Source organism: Artibeus jamaicensis, unplaced genomic scaffold (assembly GCF_021234435.1).
Source record: "Artibeus jamaicensis isolate MK-2021 breed Jamaican fruit bat unplaced genomic scaffold, CSHL_Jam_final contig_2259, whole genome shotgun sequence".
In the NCBI taxonomy this organism is placed as follows: Eukaryota; Metazoa; Chordata; class Mammalia; order Chiroptera; family Phyllostomidae; genus Artibeus; species Artibeus jamaicensis.
The window spans coordinates 9205454-9219785 of record NW_026521468.1 but is presented as its reverse complement, the minus strand read 5'-3'; the positions used below and the strand labels follow the sequence as shown (position 1 = coordinate 9219785).

The 14332-nt window shown below is 53.9% G+C and overlaps 1 protein-coding gene across 4 annotated transcripts in view; it reads right to left on the bottom strand.

The window, feature by feature from the left end:
• TBCD (tubulin folding cofactor D) overlaps positions 1-14332 on the bottom strand; it is a 117593-nt gene that overhangs the window by 78075 nt on the left and 25186 nt on the right. For all 4 annotated transcript variants that reach the window (XM_037157768.2, XM_053661318.1, XM_053661316.1 and 1 more), the window contains exons 8-12: positions 11185-11230; positions 9300-9432; positions 3336-3472; positions 2163-2223; positions 908-982 (exon numbers count right to left, since the gene is read on the bottom strand). In XM_037157768.2, coding sequence (XP_037013663.2) covers positions 908-982; positions 2163-2223; positions 3336-3472; positions 9300-9432; positions 11185-11230 — 452 coding nt within the window. The remainder of the gene's footprint in view (positions 1-907; positions 983-2162; positions 2224-3335; positions 3473-9299; positions 9433-11184; positions 11231-14332) is intronic.

The window sequence follows — 14332 nt, the reverse complement described above, 5'->3', positions numbered from 1 at the left end:
TTTGACACATTGTTTCCTGCACTCCTTAAATTGTCACCGAGCAGGCTCGAGGCAAAGTGCGAGAAGAAACCCGCTCAGGAGCAGCAGGGGCTCTGTGGGACGCTCACGGAGCTGCCCCAGTGACACCGAGCCCCAAAAGTGCTGACGGCACACATTCCACATGCAGCGACCCGACAAGGAAAGCCACCAGCTAATGAGGGCAAGTGTGCAGCCGGTGACCAGCAAACAGCACCCACTCTCCAAACACCCGCTTCCGACCAGGAGAGACACCTGCACAAGTGAGGGGCCCCAGAGGAACTGCTTACTGTGCCTGCCACCAACGCATGGACACACGCACCTGGGAGCACTGTGCCACCCAGGCTCTGCTCTGCCCGGCCCTGCAGGCCCCCGGCTCGCAGCCCAACCTCGCCGCCTGCACCGGTGGCCTAGATCTGTGTCACGGGCAGGCCGTCGGCCCTCAGAACGCTCTGAAAGGCTGGGAGAGGTACAACACAGTGTCTGACTGTTTGAAGTTAGTTCTGGTCAAAGTTAAATAAAACTTACAATTTAGACCTCAGGGATACTAGCCTCTTTTTAAGTCTCAAGAGCCACAGGTGGCTTGTGGCTGCCCTAGAGACAGATCCAGAACATTCCATCGTCACACTGTGCCCTGGGATATGCCGACCACAGGTTCTAAGAACGTGTGTGCATGCGTGTGTATGTGTGTGTGTGTGTTCATGACTGGTTTTCTTTCTCCTTGACGTTTTAAAATGTGATGGGATCTAAGCTGATAAACATACCAGAAGTAACTTGAGTCCTACAATTCACTTTAAAAGGAAAAAACCACTCTAGGACTCTGAGGAGAAGCTCAATTTAACAAAACACGACAGGATGTAAGGCAGAAAAGCCATAGCTTCCCACCACATACCTGAAACAGTCCAGCACCGACCCCACTACGTCGTCCGCCAGCTCCTGGGGAAGCCTTCCAGCCACCCTGCCAATTCTGGAAGAGAAAGGTGGTACATCAGCACTGCCAGCCCATCGTGGGAGCCGCAGGCTAGACCAGGAGCCAACCTGAGCAATTCCCCTCCCTCCAGAGAAAGGAGAAGCAGAGGCTGGCCAGTACCCACTGCACTGTACAGAAGGCCACCTCCCCTGCCAGGGAGCTCCACAAGCTCTGTGCGCTCCTGAGGGCTGATGCAAATCGGGGGCACGTGGCACCCACTGATGGTCACACACCCAGCCCCTTCGGACACATCCACCTGACAGGGACCCCACTTCCACACCAGACACCAACTGTAGGCTCCCATCCGGCCACCCGATGTGGGACTGGCATCCCAAAGGAGCCCCTGCCAGCCTGGGTCCCGGCCCAGGTGCTCCAGGAAGGCCCCTGGCTCTCGGCCCATAGCACTGCAACCAGACTCGACTCTGGACTCACAGGTTGCCCTGTGCCCCCTGCATAGCCCAAGCACCCACATATCTGGATGGACCAGCAGAAAAGCCGGCTGGGGTTGGGGGGATCCCCAACCCCCGGCACCTTCACCCCATTTTACTTCTCTCCACAACAGAAGGTGCATCGACGTCATCAACCTCTACTCTGTACTTTGTCCCCCTGATCCCCACCCCCACGAGAGACTCCGACTGTCCTGAGGCAGCCTGGCCCTGGGGGGCAGGTGCCTGTTCAGTAGGCCAGCCCCTCAGGCATAACAGAGGGTGATGGTCAGCACCTCTCTTAAGAGCAGGTGCTCTTAATTCTGCCCGTTCTAGACAGAACAGCAATAAAAAGAAGAGGCCTCAAGTGAACATCAGTGATTATCTTCACATTTAGGACACACGGCCCTGACTGGTGTGGCTCGGTTGGTTAGAGCATCATCCAGAAATGCTAAGGTTGTGGGTTTGATGCCCAGTCAGGGCACATATAAAGATCAACAAAAAAAACCGCATCAATGAGTAGAACAACAAACTGATGCTTCTTTCTCTCCTTCTCTCTCCCTCTCCCCCCTTCAAAAAAAAAACTCAATAAAAACAAAGTAAGTTAGGACACGAGTCATTAAATGTCAATCAGACAGGTCTGCAGCTCTCAGATTCCACAGGGTGGACTGAATGAGTCAGGGCTCAGCACACCCGTGTGGACCACCAGCCCCCGGACCCAGCTCCATGATCAGTAAATTGGTGGTACCTACCCTTTGGCCGCAGACCACCGTACAACTGTGTCCTTGTCCTTCAGTCCAATCAGCAGCTGCTCTGGAGGAAGAGAGAAGGCAGGTCCGTGAGCTCTGGAGTCCCTGCCTCACCCCTAGCCTCTCCACTGCACTCACTGAGAGCGCACTGCAAGGAGATGGTGTGGAGAAGCTTAATGCCCGTTACGAGAAGAGTATTCCCTTCTCTCTGCTCTGACAGAAAGCCACCTGAAGCCCACGTCTGCCGCTGCTCCGAGGTAGCAGATCCACCCACCAGAGCAGCATAGGCGGAAAGCACCGGGGAGATCGGAGTCCACGGCAACCTCAGCCAGGTGGGGTAGACTCCCCAGAAAACAAAAGAGAAGCCATACCTGGACAGGGTCCTGGGGACATTCCAGACTTTAGGAAAAGCCACACAAGGGCCCAAACAAAGTTGGAGCAGTGACACAGGCCTTAAGGTCAAAGCCCCACAAGTCCAGTAGGTGGGAGGCTTGATGAAGGGCCCCAGGCTGCCTGGGAGGGCCTGGAGTAGAGGGACCGGAGCCTGGGCAGGTGAACAAGTGCCTTGTGCCAGGCGGCTTTGGACCTGGTGGGTGGGGAGAGCCATTGTGGACAACCCTTTGAAGAAACCTTCTGTGAAGGGGTGGAGGCAGCAAGACACTGTCCTCCTCCATAGGCAGCCTGGACAGTGAATGCCAGAGTGTGGGCCCACAGTTGGAGCAGGAGACCCCGACCAGAAGTCAGATGGAGGCTGGCCCTGTGGGTGGGCCTGGTCTGAGGGGTGGGAGTAGGGAGCAGGCTCTGCTGACAACTCTGCCCCTGTGCGTGGCAGGAGTCGCCAGCCATCTAGCAAGAGAGGGCAGGTGGACGGCTCTGTGGGATGCATGTGGGCAGCAGGGACTCAAGCTGAGGCCTGGGGGAAGGACCCTGAGGAACCTGAGGTGCACAGACAGTGAAGTGGAAATGGAGGGCTAATAGCCACAGGCATGGATGTTCTCACTGGCACAAGGCTGGACTGCAGGCTGGTGGACAGTGAGGAAGGTCAGGTGATGCCGGCACAGATGGGAAGGTGGTGGTGCCACAAAACGGAACGACTTCAGTGCCTCCTGGAGCAAGCGGGGCCAGCGCCTCGTCTCTCACCCACCCAGACTGCCTCTCGGGCTGTGGGCCACGCACCTGTCACGAGCTCCACCTCCTCAGGAACGTCGTAGCCCTCCTCACTGTCAGGGGCCTCTGTGTGCACCCGGGGCTCCCTCTGACTCTGGGTACAGACTTGGAGGTTAGCAGCCAAGGAGCGGCAGCCACGCTGGTACCTACAGGGACCACATGTGACCTCAGACTCACTGTCACAGCTCAGATTTCAGCCAACGATCTTGACTGATGTTGACCACAGAGTGTCACCTAGAACCTCACCCTGTGGAGCCTCCATGTGTTTACAGAGCCACGATGGGGCAAAAACAGTCTTCTCTGTCACAGCCAGGATTGCCGGGAAAAGACAGCAACCTGACCTCAGCTACAGAACACAGACCAGAAACCCTGGCCTGCTGCACACCTTCAGGATGGAAAGGCAGCAGGTAAGTGACAGGTGGCACTCAAGCTGCCCTCCGCTGCCCTCCACTGCCCCATCCTCACCTGTCCTCACTCACAGCTGGCAGGGACTCCCACCGGGTCTGCCCCACCTGGTGGAGGCACCGCCTCCGGCCAGCACATGCCTGGGCTGGATGACTCTGCACAGCTCCTTACCCTCTTGCTGCCTGGGTTTCCTTACCTGTACAACCATGCCCTACACAGAGAGCTGCGACAAGGATGGACCAGAGCTTTCCTTCTGGAAGGCAGCAGGCACACACGGGTTTGGAGCACAATAGGAGCTGCACAGTGAATGCCTGAGATCACCTCCAGAACCCAGGACCTGACGCCAGCCCCCTCTCTGCCAACAGCCCTAAGGACAGGCCTGGGAGAGAAACTCGGGGGAGTCGCCCTGAGAACAAAAGCCCGCAGGGATGCAGGCCTCCCTTCTGGAGGGCAGCAGCCGGTCCACACCTCCTGAAGCCTCAAGAAAGCCCCAACCAGAGGCCCAGCAAAGGCACGCCCAGGTTCCTGGCCCAAAGGAACAGTGGCATCAAAAATGCTGTTTTGTCCTGGCTGGCATGGCTCAGTAGACCGAGTGAGTGCCAACCTGTGAACCAAAGGGTCGCTAGTTTGATTCCCAGTCAAGGTATATGCCTGGGTTGCAGGCCAGGTCCCCAGCTGGGGGGAGCAAGTGGTTAATGTATGTCTCTCGCACCCATGTTTCTCTCCCTCTCTTTCTCCCTCTCTTCCCCTCTCTCTAAAATAAATAAAACCTTTAAAATAAAATCAATAAGCCTGTCCTTGGGTGAGGAAAAAAAAGGCACTGGTTTAAACTGCTGAATCTTGGGAATACTGTATGACACATGGCTATGATGTTGTGATCTGTAGTAAGTATACAGAGTGGGGGGGGTAACATTACTGTTGTGAGTATGTGGAATAGTTTATTCTTGTTTTCTTATTTATTACTGTATTATTTTCCATAGGAACAACTGTAAACCTACTTTTGCCCCACCCAGGGTATTGTGTCTTTGCCCATTTTTAGATTAAGCTGCCTTCTGTTATGTTAATGAGGTGATTTTGGAAAGCCCCAGAGAAAGACTGGCTGGTTGCCAGGGCAACCAACAGAGTAACTGGATGGTTGGAGAGGGGAGAGGGGCTGGAGACTGACTCAACCCCCAGGGAGCAAGGGTATAATCAATCTTGTCCGGTAGTGAAGCCTCCACAAAACTGGCAAGGATAGGGCTCAGAAAGGTTCCAGGCCGGGGAGCTAAAGATGGTGTTGGGAGGGCGGCACCAGGTGAGGGCCTGGAAGCTCCGCCCCTTCCCACTTCTGCCCGGGCATTTCAGCACCTGGAGGCTCCGCCCCTTCCCACATCTGTCCTGGCATCCTTTCACCAGGCTGTTCCTGAGTTCAGTCCTTCCGTAAGGAGCTGGTGACTAGTGAGTTCTGGGAGCCACTCCAGGAGGGCTGTGGGAACCTCTGATTGGGAGTGCAGAGACAACTGGACCTGTGACTGGCGTCTGAAGAGGGTGGGGCAGTCCCGTGGGACCGAGCCCTCAGCCTGAGGGACCTGACACTCTCTCCAGGTAGACAGTGTCAGAACTGAGCTATATTGTTGGACAGCCAGCTGGTGTCACAGAATCTCTTGCTGTGAAGAGAAAGCACACAGCGGAGGTGGTGTCAGAATCAAAGCAGCAGCAGGTCACTAAGGAGGGAGAGTAGTGCCAGCCACCCCAGGACAGTTGTCCAGGCCCCAGAGCAGCCAGCACAGCGGCTCCGGACTGACAGGCACGCACCGAACGGCTGTCACCGCCTCCAATGAGCACACGTGGACCACTGCACAGGAAGAGCTGTGTTCAGCTCTTCACCTTCATGTTCAGACACCACAGAGCAGGTGAACTACGAAGAGGACCACCTTCAGGCTGCTGTCAGACTCACCTTCAACCACGCACAACTACTATCCCCAGACAAGACAGAGCTGACCACTCAGGAGCACAAAATACCAACCAAGGCAGAGCTGCAATCCCTCAGAGCAGGGAGCCCCCAGGTGCACCCCACCTTCCTCTGCTTTTTTTCTAAAATAAAGCCAACACCCTGGCTGTGGTGGTTCAGTGGATTGAGCACTGGCCTGTGAACCAAAGGGTCGCCAGTTCGATTGCCAGTCAGGGCACATGCCTGGGTTGCAAGCCAGGTTGGGACCCCAGTACAGGACAAGTGAGGGGCAACCAGACATTAATGTTTCTCCCCCTCTCTTTCTCCCTCACTTCCCCTCTCTCTAAAAATAAATAAATAAAATCTTTTAACAAGATAACATGCATTTGTAAGTGCACGGACATTTCTAGAAGGGTCACAAGAAACGAGTGGCAGTGCCGGACACCGGGGAGTCGGAGTGAGACTCGGCGCAGCTTCCTGTGCGGCTCTGACTTCCCACGACACACTGCCAACGTAACACTGATCATTTTCACTGGTAGCTTAAAAAAGGAAGAAAACTACAAATTTATTTTAAAAAAATACGACCACACCTAGCAGCAGTAAGGCTAAACCGAGAAAAAAGGCAGCGCAAAGCCATTCACGCCAGCAGGAGGACGCAGCACAGAGCGGTCTGCAGTGTTCTGGGCTCCACTAGCAACACAGGGTCAAGCGCACAAGCACCGCCCCCGCCTTGCAAGCACGACCTCATTCCAAACAGTGAGTGTGACACCTCTGTGAGGCGGGGGTGGGGCTGCAATGCCTTTTTAGACTATAAGTTATTCCTTGGAGACTGATCACGCCTGCCCTAATTGAAGATCACTCTTCATAATGAGAGAGGTTACTGGGGGCACTTGCCACTTGTGTGAGCAGCGTGAAGGCAAGAAGAAAGGTTGAGCACTTCTGATATAGCAGGTCACAGTTTTAAGAATATTATACCTGTTGATTTATCCATTTGTCCACTCATCCCATTAACAGCACAACAGAAAACCAGGCAGAGCTCACCGAGAAGGGAACAGAAATGTCTGTAACTTAGGAGAAGATGCTCAAGTTCACTTCATAAGAGCAATGCACTGTCACTGTTGATGCTGGTGAAGGTCAAACGCTTGGGTGTGTGTGCAATGGAGAGACTGAGAGAGACCCCTCGGTTCAGTCACCGTCATTAGACAGAAGCAATAATGCAGTCGATACCTAATTAATTCTTCATGAATTTTTTGATAACTAGAAATAAAATTAAATAAAGCCAAGCAGTGTTGCCGAGTGGACGGAAACACCCATGATGACTGTGATGGCTAGTCCTGGGGAACAGAGGAGAAGAGGGGGTGCTGAGAAGAACCCCGGGTACTCTGCACAGAAACCTCGCTGCAGCCTTGGGCGACGCTAAGATGTGCGAATGCAGGGCCCCAGCACCCTCAGTGGTTGAGAGGCTCTGTGACGCTGGGGAGCCACCAAGACGTGCCCCTGGCAAGAGGGAAAAGGGGACGGGGCATGAGGCGCACACCACAGGCGGAAGGGCTGCGCTCCGGGAGGAGAGCTCTGAGGAAAACCCACCCTGATGGGGCACCGGGAGACCAGACTGGAGGGGGCAGCACCAGAGAGTTACTGCCCTGCCCGACCGGCTGTGCCCCTCCAGGAAGATAACCAGTGAGAGCATAACGCTAATCAAAAGATGTAAAAAAATGTAACAGAGGACATGAAACCAACATGTTATAAAAGGAAGAAGAGATGCAAGAGAAAAATGATGAGATAACAGACATAAACCCAACCATATTAATAATTAAAGTGCATGGCCCTGGCTGGTGTGGCTCAGTGGATTGAGCGCAGGCCTGAGAACCAAAGGGTTGCAGGTTTGATTCCCAGTCAGGGCACATGCCTGGGTTGCGGGCCAGGTCCCCAGTGGAGGGGCATGTGAAAGACAACCACATATTGATGTTTCTTCTCTCCCTCTCTTTCTCCTTCCTTTCCCGTCTCTCTAAAAATAAATAAATAAAATCTAGCCCTGGCTGGTGCAGCTCAGTGGATAGAGCACGGGCCTGCAAACCACACGATTGCGGTTCGATTCCCAGTCAGGGCAATGCCTGGGTTGCAGGCCAGTTCCCAGCAGGGGACTCACAAGAGGCAACCATACATTGATGTTTCTCCCCTTCTTGCCTTCCCTTCCTCTCTAAAGATAAATAAATAAAATCTTTTTTAAAAAATAAATAAAACATTTAAAAAAGTAAAAATAAAGTACATGAAAATATAGGCAAAACAAAATAAAATGATGCTAAGTGATTTTTCTTCCCCTGTAAATGTACAGTATTTGTACTGGTTAATTTTATGTGTCAACTTGACTGAGTCCCAGACACCTGGTGCAGCGTCATTCTGGCTGGGTCTGTGAGGGTGGTTTGGAAGGAAATGGACTGAGTGAAGCAGACTGCCCTCCACCGTGTGGGTGGGCCTCACCCGATCAGCTGAAGGCCTGAAGAGCTCACACAGGCTGACCCTCCCCAAGTCAGAGGGAGTTCCACCTGCCCTCAGCGTCCAGCTGAAATGCTGGCTCCTCCTGGTGTCGGCCCGCCAGCCTTCGGACCGAGGCCATACCATCAGCCATCAGCCTCCAGCCTCCAGCCTCCAGCCTCCAGCCTCCTGCCTCCAGCTCTGGGGGACTTGCCAGCCTCCACAATCACAGGAGCCCATTCTTCACGAGTCCCTTCGCACGCACTGCATCGGCTCTTTTTCTCTGGAGAACCCTGATTCGCTACTGAACATTAATTTTCTAGGGCATTTTAGAAACTAACCACTAACACTGTCTCATGAACAGCTTCTTAGAGAAAAGCTACATGCAGAACTCCCCAACGGCATTTCAGCCAACATCACTAACACACAGGCCACGTCTCAGGAACCTACTACATAAAATTAGAGCCGAAGACCGAGCCGGACTTGTCAAATACGTCCTCCCAAATCACACAGATAATACTTGAAATAAAACTGAAGACTGTTAAAAACACATTAGCAAAGTAGAACAGCCTGTTCCAAGGGCAGTAACTAACTCAAAAGCAATCTGTTAACCCCAGCGGGCCACCCCTAACCGTTTCCAGGGAATCCTCGTGGATCACAGCGGAGCTTCCCAGACCAGCCCCGCCTGCCCTACCCCAGCATGTCTCAGAAAACGCAAAAGCAAGCTTTTCTCAGCATCACTGCAGCTTCGGTTACACTAACCAAAAGATGTAGGGGCAGGAAAAAAGAGGAAAACCATCCCTTTCAAACCAGAAATGCTCAAGAAAAGCCCTGGCTGGTGTAGCTCAGTGGATTGAGCGTGGGCCTGTGAACCAAAGGATCGCCATTCAATTCCCAGTCAGGGCACATGCCTGGGTTGCAGGCCAGTTCCCAGCAGAGGATGCAAGAAAGGTAACCATACACTGATATTTCCCTCCCTCTCTCCTTCCCTTCCCCTCTAAAGATCAATAAATAAATTTTTTTAAAGATCAAGAAAAAATAAAAGAAGACCTCCACCAGTCCATCTACTTCAGCACAACCAAAAACAGGAAGTAGGGCGGCCAGGACGTCAGCCTCACCAACAGACACACAGGTCGCATGCGGTCACGCCTCGGTCTACTCACCTCCACTTGGCCACCCTGGGTTTCAAGAAGGTCAGGCCCAGCCGCTGCACGAGCTTCACCCCGAGTTTCCGGAGCAGGGTGTGGCTGCTATCAGGGAGCCCGCAGCGGTCCAGGCTCCCGAGCACGGTGGCAGCTGCGAATGACAGCATGTGCACTCAGTTCACTGCAAGGGTTTTGTGCCCACCCCCAAAGTGCAGCACACGCGTTCAGTGTCTACGACATTAAAGCCACAGACAACCCCACTGGCCCTCGAAAGCAGCGATGCCTAAATTCACAGCGAACCCCAGCCGTTTCGTGAAGACCCCTCTGTCGCAGGTCATCACACCACACACAACGCAAGTGCTCCCTGCTCAGTTCCGCCCTGAGGAGCAGCAGAGGGGGCTGGGAGTGGAGCAGCCCCAGCGGGAGGGAGAAGCGACTTTCCCAAAAGAGAACAGCCTGTGCTACAGACACACCAGGCTCTGGGGTCTTCACACTGTCTGCTGCTGTTGTGCAGGGAAGCCCGGCTCAGGCAGGAGGGGTAACAGCAGCAGGGGTGAGGCTGCCTGCCAGGAGGAGTCTCCTCAGGCAGGGAAACGCTGCCACGCCGCGGGAGGAGATGAGGTGGGCGTCAGGGGGAGCAGAGGCCAGGACAGCCGAGTGGGAAGGCACTTCACGTGAGACACAGGAGAGCAGGGTTTCAGAACAAGGGGAACGGCACCTGGGTGCTGTACGGAAAGGCCCAGTGCACAGTGACCGACCGAACTCAAAGCACACTCGCACTCTGTGCACAAGCCCACCAAGGACAACACGTGAAGACACTGGACGACCACTGCGCATTTTCTCAGGTGTGAGGGTATCAAGGGTGTCTTCGAAAAGAGTCCCCATCTGTGAGAGGCACAGGTTCTCTGTGTGTGTGTGGGGTGGGCGAGGGGAATCCCACGAACTAAAATCCGATGGGACAGAAACGCGGGGGCCTCTGTACCATCTCACTGCCTTTAAATGAGCCACAAGCACGTCTTCCCTAATGAATACTGGCTCTACTGTGCCATGACCAGTGTGGCGCAGTGGGCTGGGAGTCATTCTGCAAAGCGAAAGGTCCCCAGTTCGATTCCCAGTCAGGGCACCTGCTTGGGTGGTGGGTTCCATCATTAAGCAGGGTGTGTGTAAGAGGCAGTTGATCAATGTTTCCCTCCCTCTCTTTCACCCTCCCTTCCCCTCTCTCTAAAAGTAAATAAAGAAAATCTTTAACAAAATAATTTAAAAAATACAAAATAGACTCTACTGTTCAAATCTGATTCAAGTACCTTCTGAAACACAGAAACTCCTCTGGGCCCAGGGGCAAACCTCTCTGTATCAAGAATCACTGTTCTGGCCCTGGCTGGTGTAGCTCAGTGGATTGAGCGCGGGCCTGCGAACCAGACAATCGCAGTTCGATTCCCAGTCAGGGCACATACCGGGGTTGCAGGCCGGTTCCCTGTAGGCCAGTTCCCAGCAGGGGACGCATGAAAGGCAACCATACATTGATGTTTCTCTCCCTCTCTCCTTCCCTTCCCCTCTAAAGATAAATAAATAAAATCTTAAAAAAAAAAAAAGAATCGCTGTTCTTATTTCTATAAAGTGAGGCTCAGTATAAAAAGAATGAGAGGAAAGGGCAGAAGGCACGGCAGCCACAGAGAGCGCAGCCCTGACTGGGACCCAGGAGTGGCCGCGACTCCAGACTGCATCTGCATCACTAAGTCCCCACAACCCAGACCTCCGCACGCACACAGAAAGCAGAAGCTACAGAGCTGTGACAGTGCCCGAGCAGAGCAGGTCACAGACCGCTGCACCTGGGGACCACGCTGCAGAGACACGCACTCGAACTCGCATCACAAACACACCCCCTCCAACAGACGGGGCTTACCATAGGGCAAACAGTCTTCCCGTTTTCCATGCTTAAATATTTGTGCCTTAAAAGAAAAAAAAAGTTCCATTAAAATGTTGCAGATTCATTTATGTATTTAAAACAAATTATCAAAACAATTCTTTGCACCTTCCAGAATTTTTCTTCTGAACACTCACCACTGAACAAGAGAACAGTTTCTGTACATGAAATAGGAAGGAATTACAGAGGATGGAGAAGCAGCCATTGGAAAGGGCATCATAACTAGGGGTGCGGTCACTGATGGGGGGCTTCCTCGAGGACATGTGCCCACACTGAAGTTGAGGGCACTAGCCTCGCAGAAGTTTCCTTCAATCACCTGTGTGTGAAGAAAGCTGTCCAAGGATAAAAGCTGCAGATCAGAGTGTCTCAGGCAAAGGTGGGACCCAAAGGCTTGTTCCTGGAGCCTCACCCATGCCTAGTTGACAACAGAGAACAGCCCTCCTGCTGCTGGAACACTTCTGCCTCCCCCTGAGCTGCAAACAGGTCCCACCTAGCAGTGCTGGTCACCTGGACCCAGGGACGGACGTCCACAGGGGTCCTAGCATGACATCTCCAGCTCACCTATAACCAGGGCCACCTCCAAACTCAGACCTTGCAACCCCCTAAATTCTCAACCTGAAATTTCACTCCCCACTTGAACACGGAAGACAAATGGGACAACTCACACACGCATTCAAGCCCCCGAGACACAGAACCCTGGAGCTGAGACTTCTGAGACACAGCCAGTCAAGTTCTTTCCCTTCAAAAAGTGTCTTTACCTAACAGGGTGGGAACTCCTCCTGCTCCGCAACGCCTGAATGCTCGCAGCCCTTCTGTGCGGGACTTCCCACACCCACGGTCAGTGAGCGGCTCAGCTGAGGGGAACAGGACTTCCCTAATGCCCTGGTCAACAGTATCTCCGCAGAGACTCCCTGCCCGACCAGCCCTGGGCCTGCAGGACTCAGACCTCAGGCCAGTGCCGTCGCCACACACAAAACACCGCAGCGTCTCTCAGAAACGCTTCCCCAGCTCCGCGGCCTGGCCCCCCACACACATACACGCGCAGCCTCGTCTCGTCAGCTCCCTTCCTGAGCCTGGACCACTTTGCAGAAAATCTGGCAGAGCCCTCAGCAGACGTCACTCTGCCTCCCACTCTTCCTGCCACTCCATCTGCACCGCCAGCTCTACCTCAAAACCCTGTACCACCAACAAGAGTAGTTCACCACATGCTGCCAGTTCTCAGTGACCCGTACACCACAAACGCAGAAGGGCCCATCCCTACCGTGTGCTGGGTGCTAACAAAAGGCAGGATAGGAAGGACCCTGGACGCCCATGGGCCAAACCTGCAATGCCCACTTCATGACTTGGTGAACCGCTTGGGTCATGACAAGGGGGAGTCACCTGGTCCCCGAGCTTCTCTTCCCAGCGGAGCTTTAAAGAGTCAGCTGACCACCCGGGGGAAACATCCGGGGCCCTACAGGAATGTCTGGACTGCACAAGTCACGGTCCCTTATGTGAGACAGATGTGCAGGACCCTGGCTGGTGAGAGTGTCCAGGCAGAATCAGCACACAGCTCCTCACGAGGACTCTGGGCTGCAGAGCCACAGATGAAGGCCCACAACGGGCAATGCTGTTCACTGTTGATCCCGGAGGCTGCAAACCCACGACTCCTGATCAACTCGGGGCAAAGGCACCCTGCACCTCGCAGTAGAAAATCCACATGTAGCTTGTCCACCCTCTGCACACACAGACTCCAACCTCAGGTTGAGAAACACAGCTGACACTTGAACTGATGTTCCAAATCAACATGGAAGTGGACCCGCACAGTGCAAACTCACATGGCTCAAGGACCAAGCGGCATCGCAAAGACAAAGCCTAAGCCTTGAAGAAGGGTCCAGAACACCACAGAGCCCAGGCGCAGCGGGCCCAGGGTGCAGGGAGAGCAAAGCAGCAGGTAGTCTCCCACTGGGAGACTCCGTGGAGAAGGGGGAGGCAGAGGAAAAGGAGGTCTGGTCAGGCGTAACGGCCACACAGAACCAACCAAGAAACCGATGCTGGGAAAGGGCAGAAGGGCATCACAAGCCACGTGGGCTCATGGGGCTGGTGAACAGACAGGGTGGGGGGTCCCCAGGGGAGGTGAAGTGCTGACAAGAAGAGGGGAGGTCCTCGACCTCTATCTACTGAATCTGCTGAGCGCTGAGCGGACACAGGGGAAACCCTGGGCCACTCGGCTTTACAGCCACCTCCTGGAACCGGGCAGGGAGCTGCCTTCTCCGACCCTCTGTTTCCTCGGCATGTATAATGGGCTAATGACAGCACCTAGTCCTGTGAGCCACTTTAAGAACAAAACGCAAATGAATGTCAGTCAAATGCATTCACCAAGGAGGTCAGAAATATTTTCCACCAAGTAAATATACATTCCCATTGTTTGTCAAAAAAAAACTATTTTAAGAACCCCTTCCTAGGTTTAATTTATGTGAAATACAAAAATCACAGTTAATTCACCCCATATAAATTCAAATGTGTGCAGTTTAATGTACTTCAGAGATAAGTTGGACACTCACTGAACAAAAACACTGGGTTTTTTCCTGTCAGGGACTCCCAGGTTTGGAGAGAATCAGAAAGCACCAAAACACTGCCTACAATTCCAGGGGGTGGGTGGTCTACACAATGTATGACGGAGCCCATGTAACAAGCAACGAGACACCAGTCGTGCCAGGGGAGGGGTTGAGACAGGCATCAGTGCAGGGCAGCTCTCACGGGAGGGCAGATGGGCAGGCAGTGAGGAGGGAGGACTCAAATGAGACAAAAACATGGATCCACAGGTCTGGGGGGAGCAGGCAGATGTCAGGCAGGCGCCCCAGGTCCATGCAGAAAAGGCATCAATTCGGGGTGACTGTGGCCCCGGCCCAGCCCAGGCCAGCCCAGCTGACGCTGGTGCCCCGACTTCATGACAAATGGGCCTCCTCCTCCTCTCACGTGTGCAGTCTGGGCAAGTTGCAGGGCCACCCACCCTCTGTGGATGGGTCTCTGACAATCCTCCACCCAAAGCCAGGGTCAGTGGGTCCTGCTCGCCAGCCCCACGCACAGGCTTCCAGCTGCTGTACCAAGAGAGCTGGGCAACGACACTGTGACTTCAGGACCCAGG